This window comes from Mixophyes fleayi, chromosome 1, assembly GCF_038048845.1.
Source record: "Mixophyes fleayi isolate aMixFle1 chromosome 1, aMixFle1.hap1, whole genome shotgun sequence".
NCBI classification, from domain to species: Eukaryota; Metazoa; Chordata; class Amphibia; order Anura; family Limnodynastidae; genus Mixophyes; species Mixophyes fleayi.
The window spans coordinates 408,649,861-408,662,960 of NC_134402.1; the positions used below are offsets into that span (position 1 = coordinate 408,649,861).

Sequence of the window (13,100 nt, forward strand, 5' to 3'; positions counted from 1 at the left end):
TGAATACGGGTCTAGGTCCACTCTGCTCTAGCAGACAGGACACTGCAGGATACGTCCAATACATATGTGGAATATAAAATCACAACAGAACACACATAAAAAAAGCTATCAATTAATGTCACCTGTTAATAATAATAATATAGTTATTAATGACAAACATTAAAAAAGTGTGGGTTTTTTTCAGTTTATTCCCCATAAAATACTTTGATGAGAATGTTATGAATGTCAAATTATTTCAAATAATTCTGTTTCTTGTAAAATGATTTACATGTCTTCAGACAAACAGAAAACTGTTTAAAAAAAGACATTTAAGTGTATAAAAGTTATTTAGAATGCAAGACTATTCAATGAGCTGTTTATTTTCATATTTTATTATAGAACTTGTGTTTATCAACATTTTGAAACATTTAAGAGATAATTCTGTTCTAACGGCTACATTTTGCTCTGCAAGACGCTGACCACAACAGAATCATCAACAGTCTTTGCACAAACAATATCCTTTACAAAGTTGCTGCATGGTAAAATTGATTTGCAAATTTTGCCTATAACCTTGACTTTGAACTACAATTATTATTTTTCTGACCATGCAAAAAAAAAAATAAAGGCTAATGCCAAACAATGAAATTACTTTATATAATACAGTGTTTGTATTTAATATAATAAGACTATTTTCATTCTTTGTCCTTTTTATACCCGGCTTCCCCTTTACAATATCTCATTTAATGCACACAGCCATATTATACAGAGTCCATTATGTTGCATAAAGGATGTGCAAACTCTCTTCATGGTGTCAGCACATGCGAATTTAGCCAGGTGAATGACATACTCTCTTTCCATTCCTAACATGACATTTCAACCAGATCAAGCATTGAAGGTTCCCAAGTAAATGTTTGTCTTTGGTAGGATTTGGTGCTCTTATATCTTGACATATACACTTTTTTTTTCAAACAGGGTAACCCATGGATACTGACTTTCTATCAGTCACAGGACCATGTTCCTTCCCCTTCAATTTTCTCTATAAAGGGGTCTGTCAAGAGTCCCCTCTAGCTCCTCCTAGTATCAACACAGGCAAGAAAGAACTGAAGCAAATACACAGAGAGCTGGAGAGCGAGTGTATCTGCAGCATGAATCAAGCATCCAGACTTCACTGGCATGTTCTGCTGGTCATCCTGGCAGCTCTCAGGGGACAGAGCAGGTACATCCAGGTGAGGTCATGTCTTTTATCACTGGCTCCTGTCACTGGTGATACAGTGCAGAGATTAACAACAGAAAACTTTTAAGACTTTAGTTATGAAAAGTAAGATATTTCTGCATAATGAGACAGGGATCCCGTCTCTAATTTGCCAAAGTATTTATAAAATGTAATAAGAAAAAATATAAATTGATTATAACCACAACCTTTTCACACTGTGTATTATCTTTCTATTTTTGTAGGTGAGAGATGCCACAGAAGATGCCCTTGTTCTTTTGAACACAGATATAAAAAGAGAATTATCTCAAGAACAGATATACCGGAGGTCACTCAGTAAGTATTAGTATATTAAAGCTGTTAGACATTTTGGGACAATACACAATAATGTTTTAGTTCATTAATGACATTCAATACCTACATTTTAGAAGAAAAATCCAATATGGGTGTTTTTACCAATTTCCTTCATAATCAAATAATAATTTATGTATATTATGTAAGAAACAATACAGTTAGACATAAATATTGACATTGATTTGTTTTATAGTCATAATAATAGAATATTTTACTGTGTTTATTTTTTTGCAACATTTTTAGATGATACACTAAAAAAATGTGTCATTGAAACTCAATTTTGTGTAACCAACAGTTGTGTCAACAAATTGCTGAAGATTGGCAAAACATGTGAAAATCACATTACAACTGTAATTATATTTGATAGCTGGTAAAGCTTGTTTAATACACATTGTAGACCTCTCTCATGTACAGTAGTCTCTGGAAGGAGGATCACTGTATGTTAGCATCCAAAAATACTATCATGTGAACTGCAATGGATAGGTAGGGTATATAATCTTATGCATATAAACACAATGCAATAGGTAACGATAAATAATTATAATTATTAATAAAATAATAACTGTATATATCTATCTACTTTTTAGGATGCATTGACATGCTAAGTATAGACGGACAATTCACATTTAAGGCAGAACAACCTCAGCTGCACTGTGCTCTGTTCCTCATCGGAGACCCAGAGGAGTTCATCACCATTGAATACAACTTTGTAAATATAGATTGCCTGGGAGGTGACATCCTAAAGGTAGGTATAAACTAAATCTCTATAAAATGTACACAATGTAACACAGGTCTGTGGCTTTCCAGCTGCTGTAGAACTTCATATCCAAGCTTGCCCTTTCAATTGGTCGCTAGCAAGGCATACTGGGACTTGTAGTTCTATCTCTGTTTGCCTACCTTGGAATTAAAGAGAAATTAAACCTTATGTATATGGTGGAATTAATTTGTTTGCTCTGTTTTGTTAATATGATTGTTTCTCTTTATATTTGCATTTATTAATATAAATTAACTCTCTGGTAGTACTCTGCTGAAATAAAATTATAGTATAACTGCATAATCGAGCGTAGATAATATTAAAATGGGACAGAATATTTTAATGACATAACCTAAAAATCACTTTCTAATGCTGCATGCAGGGAAGTACTGCTACTGTAAAGAACATTGGTGCAAAAAATATTCTTATGCTTAAATGAGATCTCCAAAGAAATGTATTTCTTTTTAAATTCATATCCCCCACATGTAACAATGTGGCTCCTATCTGCAAAACAGTTAACCCTTTGCTCTGCAAAGATAGTCATTATTTTACAAAACATAACTCACAACTAAAATGAATAAAACATATTTGCAGATCATGTTTTATGAACTGGGGAAAGTGAATTTCAAATTAACATTTTTTTCTCCTGATATGCTACCTGCCCATTTCGGAGAGGAAAACACCCTTAAAACTATGTAAAGCCAGTTTGTTTTAGAAAGCAATGGAGTACAAATATGTTCAGCACATGGTAGCAGATCCTAATATTTTATTCTAAATGTGTCATTTTATTTAGTTCTATATGTTAGTAAATAAATATCTGGACCACAGAAACATACAAACAGGGACTTTGATGGCAAAAAATAACCTACAGGTCCATCTTGTGTGCCCTTATTGTTATTGATTTTGGTGAGGGTTGGGTTTTTTTCTTACTATTGTGCAGTCTTTGTCCCTCTAGCTTCAAAGTGTGCAGCCATGTTCTAGATATCAGTTTCTATAAAATACTGACTTCCTGAAGTCTATTAATAGTATTGATATATATGAATGTGTCTATCATGTCAGAAGTGTTCTGTCTTTCCTCTAAGTTGTAGTTGGTCAACTGGAAGTGTTTCGTGATAAGTCTTGTTATGCAGCCCATGCCCCATTTAAGTATCACTTCTCTGAATATTTGTTTATTTTATTAATGTGTTTTTGGTGATAGGATCTCCAAGTACTCAAGTGAGGTCTTAGCAGCGACCTATAAAGTAACCATATAGCCTTCCTCTTACTGCCACTAATAACTCTTTCTATACAATCAATATACTGGCTTTATATACTGGAGGATTATATTAGATATCAACTGATATTATGCCTCTTCTGTTTCCTGCTTTTGGATTTTTGTGTCCCACATGTATTATTTTACATTTTCATGCATTAAATATAAGATTCTACACTATCGTCTTTATTACTAAATCACTACACATTTGTTTTATCATTATCTAATCTAATATCATTAATTAATACATTAAACATTAAATAGGTCCCTGTAGTAATACACTGATTACCAGCTTCTCCTGAACTTACACCGTTCACTACAATATTCTGTCTACTGTCTTTTAGCCAAAGCTTTATCCAGTCCACCAAATCCAAGGATTTGCAGTTTGAATTTATGCATCTGGAATACCACATAAAATGCTGCCTAAGATATTGTAATTAAAAACCTTGGTTAATGGCGCTGCAAGCACTGCTCTTATTTCCAGTGAGAATTCAAGTTACATCTCTTCATGAATAAATAAATCAATATGTAGAAAAAAGATGGAGGAGGAGGGACCTGACAATTAGTCCGTGTGATCACATCTGAGCTAAGCCATAAAGTTTTTACTTCTGGTACGCATACATCCTTACTACTATTATTCGGGTGATGCATTGTGGTCTCTGGTTTCCTTCTCACTGGTGGACAAGTCCTATTGTGGATTTGTGTGTGATTCCATTATTATTATCATACTACACTATTGTGCGCCTCCTCCTCCATCTTTTTTCTACAGGTTTTTTCCATGCTGCACCGCTTGGCGTAAGGAGGATTGGCAGCCGCCTGCACATGGGAAGTGTGTCTCTAAGAAGATTATGGACTATTGTGTTGGACTTTGATATTTGTACTGGGATTTGCTGCAAGCGCCGCATTTATATCTTACAGTGTTGTTAAATAAATCAATATATTTGAGTATACAGCACAGTGGTGTATATACTTACCATCTTATTTAGGTGAACCCTTTGAATTTTTAATAAGAAATATAGGGACATATAGTCATTTAGGGTACCTACGATTTCCTTGATTACCTTAACATACCCCCCCCCCCCCTCTTCAGTTTTTATCCTTATTATTCCTCCTTTGTTTTTTTTTCCTTTCATTAATGTATTTAAGGAATGTCTGAGCACACTGTTTACTGACAATTTCTGAGTCCTGGGTGCTTTTCTGTTTTATTGTTTTATTGTGTGTTCAGTCTCTTTTGGGTTAGTGTTATATACTTATTTTTGTTCTCTTCTGATTCTGTCTGTCTGTTTTCTCAGCAATCATAAAAAATGCCACTTCCTTGGAGAGCCATGTTGGCTTTCTCTTCATTTAGCTTTTACTAACATATCTGGCACAAATTTTCTTGCAATTAATAATGTATTTTACTTTACTGTATTATTGTTCCTGCCATTCAAATATCAGTTCCCACACTGTCAGAGATTCACGTAAATAATTTCACATTCGACCAAAGTAAACCTTTCCAAAATATAAAACATTCTCTCCTATAGACACATTTGATACATAGGGGTAGATTTATCAAACCTTCTAAAACGGAAAAGTGGAGGTGTTACCCATAGTGGCCAATCAGATTCTAGCTCTCATTTTCTAGAATGTACTACAGAGTCTGTAGGAAAGTACTGAGTCTTGCGAGAGAAGGATTTCCTTGTTTCGTGAGACCAAGAGCTCTGTAGCCCACGCTCTCCAATGAGGGACATCGGTGGTGAGTGCAGGCAAAGTGCAGCCACAACTCTGAGGGCGAAAAATGTACCTGCAATAAAAAAAGTGAAAGACAAAAAAAACACCTGGTAAATCACCTAAGCGCGGTACTTAGTATTCCTCTTCTCTTGCACTCTATTTGAGGCATAAAAGCAAGTTGGTTCAGGCATGCGCAAAAAAAAATGAATTAGTGGTAAATTAACCCTTACCACTCTGAGTCAGCAGGGCCGGAATAAAAATTGGTCTAATGGAGCTGCAGTCCCAGTCCCCTCCCCCCTATTGCTTATAGGCCCAGAGACGTATAGGCGCCGGTTTCTAATTGGTGGCTTTTTTGGGGCAGGCGCCTCCCCAGGACCAGCCTTCTCACTACATGATCAGCCACAGGCATATCTGTTCAAACCACTTGCTGTCAGCATTGCCAGCTACAGTGCAGCAATGCATGTTCCGCTCAGGCACTGCTTGTGCTAAGTTCCTCCAATCGGAGCTCAGCACACACACACACACACACACACACACAAAGACCAGACATGCACTTAGACACTCCATCCTGGAACTGACTGATGGTTTATCTACAACTATGGACTGCAGGAGGTTGATGCCAGTTTGGATGAATTTTTAGCCATATAGCCTGTATGTGGCACATCAATGTCATCATGTCAGTATTCCCATTATATTAACATGGATCTGTTCTGTGTAAATTGTGAGCCTGTCCTGTACTCTTTGTGTCAGCCTTCCCTTGCTGATGGCATTTCACACTTGGGATGTGCACCACCTGCCATGCATGCCATTACATGTGTGCAGGATGCAAGACAGGCAGTCAGAAAAGTCTGAGGAGGGAGGGATCGTAATGTTATGTGGATGGAGGTGTGGGCTATTTATGTAATGGTGAGGGGGTGCTAATAATTTAATAGTGGGTCGAAGATATTAGTTGATTGGTGGGATGATTTATTTAACTTAATAATGGTGTCATGGTAGTGTCTATTAATTTAAGGGGGTGATAAGGCTATTTATGGCATGCTGAGGTGGTTGGAGAGTTATTAATTGAATGGGACTTAGTTTGGAGACAAGGGTTAAAGGTTTAAAGGCCATTTATTAAATGTGAATACTTATTATTTAATGTTGGGGCTGTTTGGGGGGGGGGGTCAGTTAGGTTTATGTATTAAATGTGAATACCATTAAATTAATGTCGGGCTGGTTACAGCGGTAGTACGTGATAGCGAACTTTTAAATTCCGACAGGAGTTTGATCGATGTGCTAAGCTCAACTGCTGTCATTGGCGACTTTGAGGAAATTAAACGTGTTGAAATACTGACATAGAACAATTCCAAGAAACACATATACCAACACTGAGTTTGACGATACTTGCAAGGGCGACAGTTCTATTTGTTCTATTAAGGGGGCAATGCAAGGAGCCGCCGGCTGTATAATGTTTTTCAGGAAGACTTGAACATTGTACAGCCGGCAGGTCCTGGCATTGCCCCTTAATAGCATGAATAGAACCGTTGCCCTTAGAAGTAACATAAAGGTTAGTGTAGAGGAAACCTGTGTAAAGTGCAGCCTGTGCATAGGCTGCAGAACACAGATTGCATATGTGACTGTATATGACATGACCATCACTTGGATGCTCTCTGTATTGTATGGTGGTCACTAGAAGGCTCTCTGTATTGTATGGCTGTGAGTTGAATACTGGTGAATAGGATGCTCTCTGTTTTGTTGGGAGGTTATTAGGATGTTCTCTATTGTATATCAGTTACTATGATGCTCTTTGTATTGTAATACTGGGCAAATTATTATGCATAAAAATATAATACCTACTTTGTCTTAGGGGGAGATTCAATTCGGCGCAAGGTGTCTCCTGAACATCCGCAAAGACACCTTGCGCCGATGTTATGGCAGGAATAGGCAATCATTTTTTCTCACACCCCATAGAGGTGCACAGAAAAATGAACGAAGATTCCAACCATGATTGCCGGCACTGTGCACAGCCTGACATCGTGTGCCACATCGCCGGCAATTCAATCTCTCCAATACATCCCTGTTATTTCTCCTTGAGGATGTGCAGTCTCCTGTCTATATTAACATTTTTTACGCATTATTTACTAATTTGATTGATATTATTTTTATATGCAGTCTCCTGTTTATATTGTTTGGTACCATTTATATGCAGTATTTGTCTTGGAGTTATTCATTGTCAGTAAATTACATAACTTTACCTCTCAACTATCCTGATTCCATCAGTATAGTCCTGATTTTGGTGAACTGTCCTGCTCAACCCTGAACATGGTATTTGCTACTTTCCTGAAATGCTCCAGGAACCAGTTGGTGATGTGTACATCATGTAAGGAAGGAGGAGAGGTAGATGGAGGTGGTTGGAGGGAGTCACTTCCCATGCCCTCCATGATGCTGGCCACACCTCCTCTGGTGGCATGATGTTGCTCACAATAAGCTCTTCTTAATTTTTATCTTAATTTTTATCTCCAGGCCCGTGTGGCCTTAACCTCGCCCTGTGGGTCAGTAGTGCTGGGGAACCAAAGTATCATTCAGCTGCCTCAGTGTGATTTTTTGTTTAAGTCACTCATGGTCTGAAAACAAATAGACTCCTAAGTGTTTTTACCCAAAGCAAAGTTACATTAATTTATTGAAAATAACTGTATAATGTATGAAAAAGGTTGCCAACCCCTGAGTTAGACAATGAAAGCTAACGTCCGATTGGTTGCGATGTGCAACATGAGAACAGTTTATTTTATAATTGTCCCAGTATAAAGTATAATATTAAAGAATTCTGTTCAAGTATTTCTCTATGTGAAACATGAAGAATTATACTACTAATAAGGATCAGTCATGAATATAGTCTTCAGTATCATTAAATATTACTTAATCCCTAAGGTGATATTTATAAATATAGTATCCCTGTTGGCTAACTTTAGGGAACTACTTTTTAAATAGAAAATAAAATCTGTTTATCTAAACTGAAGCTGTCATATTAACTTGCTTTTGAGGGCAAACTGAAATATGTTCAATAGTCATCAGTAACACTGTTAGGATCATTACAGTATGAAAAAGTGCAAAAACACAGTGCAATGCTGTTTTGTGACATCCCACACCTATTTTTCTGTAAATGCACCTGGTTTTATGAAGTAGTTCAACTATTTGCAGTCAAAATGTGGTATCCAAACAGGATAAAAATTCTGCATCTCATGATGAGAGGAACTGGTCTGATTGGGGTCTTCCTTGCTGAGTTTGGACTAGACACATGAATGCCGCATCAAAGGTACCCACATACAAAAAGTAGATTCTGTTTGGGATGAAATTATTTAAATAAGATCAATATTTGGAGAAAAAACTGTTTTCGGGGGACGTTTCCTGCTTTGTGGTGAGCTCCACAGCATTTCTCCCCCTCCAAAAGAAATTGATTGATTTTGACAGGTATTTGAGAGGTTTCTGTGATCGGGAGTATTCCTATACTTTCAGTGGGATGCCTTTTTGAACCTGTCACATGCACTTTCTGGAACAGCGCATTTCTGCCAAAATGATTATAACGCCCCCTTGGCGTTGTTATGCACACCTTCAGTGACTGAATTTGTTGCCCTGGCACTAGGACCCAGAGGAGACACACCATGAATTGTTGTTTGGCAACATAAGGGTGGTATACAGACACATCATATGAGTGAGTGGACCCAGATGCAGTAATTTTTAAATTGATGGGGCTGCGAGAACATCATACTTGCCTACTATCCTGAATTTCGAGGCGTTCCGCTGGACTCCTGGAAGAGCATCCTCCAGGGTCTTGGTGGAGATGGGACTTAATCATGCGAATCATGTCTTCAAACACAACCCCCGCTATGCAGTGCCACAAGTTTTTCATAGCAGGGGGTAGGGCCACGGTGACACAATGGCGTCACCATGCCCTTCCTGCACTTGTCACCTGACCTCCCCTCCAGGATCTCCCAGAGGGGAGGTTTTAATAGTCGACTAGTATGGAGAACACTAGCAAGTAAGTGTCAGAGCCTAAACATGTGCTGGGCTGAGAGAATACTAGCGAGGATAGTGCCAAAGCCGAGAGAGTGATTCCGGGATATCATTCTTTAATGATAGATTCATTAGTTTGTTGAAAAATTGCTTCAATGAAATATAGTCAGGGGAGAAAAATTCATAGGTCTGAAAATATGTGACATCCCCCAGTGAACTAAAAGCTACAGACTTCTTATCCAAGGTGACTGCACATAAGGTCGGGTCTGTATGTGAATTGATGGAAACCCCCTGCCTTTTACCCAAATGGTATTTCTTGGACCTCTGCATTGTAGTCAAACAGTGACTATCGTCGCACTAGAGCTATTTATGAATACAATAGTTGACTCCCAGATTTTAAATTTATATGTAGTGCATTTTATCAGTATTGACAATCACGGGTAGGTGCTAACACCAAGAACAGTATAGATACACAAAGCAGATGAGCAGACAAATGTTACAACGTGGTGCCCAAACACTAAAGAGTCTGAATGCTGCCATGCACTTTTACAATGAGTGAAAAAACCCAAGGTATTCCCCTCCAATAACGTGGACCCATATTATCTCAATGGTGATGGCGTTCCAGCGAAGTCATTAAAATGTGTAAAGTGTAGTGGGTTAACAATAAGACCTCTGAACGATCTCATTGATAATGTATTTGTCTAAAATGTGTGTTCTAATTAGAGATGCTCACTGACCCCTGTGATTTGGTTTTGGTTTTGGATCTGGATTAGCTTCGGGTTTTGGTTTTGGCTTTGGTTTTGCCAAAACCACCCTTGTGTGTTTTGGTTTTGGTTTTGTTTAGCTATTTTTTATAAAATTTCATTTTTTGGGGTAAAATCACATAATTTCGTTATTATTTTGTACCTACATTATTATTAACCTCACTAACACTAAATTCCAGTGATTTCCATTCAATTTTTACCATCTCACAGGTCACAATATGCTTTTCATACACTTTCAGCCAAATACTGCAGCGACCTGGCTGGATGGTAACCGACAGAGCAATGACTCAAACACACGGCAGTTCCTACCACATCTAGGAAACATTTCAACGAGCATTCCACCTGTTTCTTGGATATGTGATGTAATTCTACAGCTAATACATGGCAACAATTGATCGCTCCACCTGTTTCTTGGATATGTGATGTAATTCTACAGCTAATACATGGCAACAATTGATCGCTCCACCTGTTTCTTGGATATGTAATGTAATTCTACAGCTAATACATGGCAACAATTGATCGCGCCACCTGTTTCTTGGATAAGTGAGGTAATTCTATAGCTAATATATGGCAATGAGTGCGCCACCTGTTTCTTGGATAAGTGAGGTAATTCTACAGCTAAAAATGGCAATGAGTTCTGACTCCCCTTCCCTATGGATGAGTGCTTTTATCAGACACACACCAATCCAGGGTGCCAGACAACGCACTAAAAAGAGCTATTGGAATTAACAATAAAAAGCCAGTTCATCAGTGAGCTTAGAATCAGCACCAATGAACTGCTTTAAGAACGCTATTAATCAAAATGACTAAAGCACCTTTTCTCTTTGGGTGTATATTACACCCTACACTTATTAGTGCAAATTTAGAAAAAAAGCCTACAAAGACTTCTAGATTAATTAAAATGACCAAAGCACCTTTTCTCTTTGGGTGTATATTACCCCCTACACTTATTACTGCAAATGAAGAAAAAAAGCCTGCAAAGACTTGTAGATAAATAAAAATGACCAAAGTACTTTTACTCTTTGGGTGTATATTACACCCTACACTTATTAGTGCAAATGAAGAAAAAAAGCCTGCAAAGACTTGTAGATAAATAAAAATGACCAAAGCAGCTCTTCTATAAGGGTGTATATTACACCCTACACTTATTAGTGCAAATAAAAAAAAATACAGTTTAATCCCTGCTAGGCCCTCCCTAAACAAGCTATCAATGGCCTAAAGGCATGTTAGACCAACAGTGCTGTGAAGGGAATTCTACACTATCAAGATGATGTCGTCATCATCTTCAGCATCATCCTCACCCTCATCATCTCCGCTGGAATCCGCCATTAGAGAAGTGCCAGTACTTGGATGTATTTGCCGGTAAATGCCTTCCTCGTGAAAGATGTAGTTTATTTTGATGAACATCATCTTTTCCACATTTTTAGGAAGTAACCTCTTACGTCGATCACTGCATGGTTCCAAGCTGTGCTGAATACTCTTTCTGAGTGCACACTGGAGGGTGGGCAGCTTAGGTATTGCAAAGAAAATTTGTACATGGGTTTACAAATGGCTTGTTTTTCCTCCCATTATGGAAAGGGACTGGCTGACATTTCCATATCAATTAATTCTTGAAAATAATCCTCCACCATCCTTTGCATGTTAATAGTAGGATTGGATGGAGTTTTATCCAAGGTCACACTTTTTTTGGTAAAATCTTTCAAACCAGCCCAGATGTCAAACTGTTGTGGTCTGCCCCCTGCGTCATCCCTGTTTCTCTTTGGAAAGTGCAATTTCTTCCGAACAGCAGCTGCCTGAGAAACTGAAGGAGGAGATGTCGTCAAGCCAAGGCCCAGTTCAGCGGTCAACTTGCTGACCAGGAGCTCCTTGCAACTGTTCAGAACTTGGTCATTTGGAAGCATTGAATCGATGTAGGTCTTAAACCTCGGAACAAGCACAGTTGCCAAAGCATAGTGATCCAACTTCAAGATTTTAATAACTCTTGGATCATTGCTAAGCAAATTAAGTACTTGATCTACAAGGCCAACATACTTTGCGGAATTGCTTGCTTTTATCTCTTCCTTCAGTTTGTCAAGCCGCTTTTCCAAAAGTTGAATTAAGGGAATGACATGGCTCAAGCACGCAGAGTCTGAACTCACTTCACATGTCACAACTTTAAATGGTTTCAGCACCTTGCACAGCACAGAAAGGATTCCCCACTGTGCAAGACTGAAATACATTCCCCCTCCTTTCTCAATGTCATGACTTGTGCAATACGCTTGTATGGCTTTGCGCTGTTCTTACATCCTCTGAAGTATGTACAGGATGGAATTCCACCTTGTTAACACCTCTTGCTTAAGTTGGTGGCAGGGCAAATTAAATTGGTCTTGGAGCTGCTGCAATCTCCTACATGCTGTGGCAGAATGGCGGAAATGTCCCGAAATCTTTTACGGTCCACTGAAAGCATCTCCTGCACCTCACGGTTATTTTTCAAGAAGCTCTGCACCACCAAGTTTATTGTGTGAGCAAAACAGGGAATGTGATGGAATTCACCCAGCTGTAATGCTCGCACAATATTGTTGGCGTTATCAGAACTAACATATCCTGGGGAGAGTCCAAGTGGTATAAGCCATGTATCAATGACATCCCTTAGTTTTCATAACAAATTATTAGCTGTATGCCTGTTAGTGAAGCCGGTGATACAAAGAGTAGCCTGCCTGTGAGAAATGTTACATAGTGGGGTACATGGTGCTGCTGTTCCTGCTGGTGAAGGCGAATGACCAACCCAGTGGGCTGTCACAGTTATATAATCTTTGGTTTGGCCACTTCCACTTGTCCACATATCTGTGGTTAAGTGTACAGTTGGTAGAATGGCATTTTTTAGCCCAATTAGTACATTTTTACGAACGTTTTGGACACAAAACATCAATTAACTGTGAAAAACCAGCTGCGTATATAGTAGATACTGGATGCAGATCTAACACTAGCATAGTCGCCATGGCGTCTGTGATCCGCTTTTCGACTGGGTGACTGCTGTCATACTTGCTTTCTCTAGCAAAAGATTGTTTCACAGTTAATTGTTGTAAAGTACTAGTGCTCTTCTTCTTG

The 13,100-nt window shown here is 38.3% G+C and overlaps 1 protein-coding gene across 1 annotated transcript in view; it reads left to right on the plus strand.

The window, feature by feature from the left end:
- The first annotated feature begins 1,038 nt into the window (after positions 1–1,038).
- CRHBP (corticotropin releasing hormone binding protein) overlaps positions 1,039–13,100 on the plus strand; it is a 52,687-nt gene continuing 40,625 nt past the window's right edge. The window contains exons 1-3 of the mRNA XM_075182108.1: positions 1,039–1,205; positions 1,435–1,525; positions 2,131–2,288. Of these exons, the coding sequence (XP_075038209.1) occupies positions 1,125–1,205; positions 1,435–1,525; positions 2,131–2,288 (330 nt within the window). The 5' untranslated portion in view covers positions 1,039–1,124. The remainder of the gene's footprint in view (positions 1,206–1,434; positions 1,526–2,130; positions 2,289–13,100) is intronic.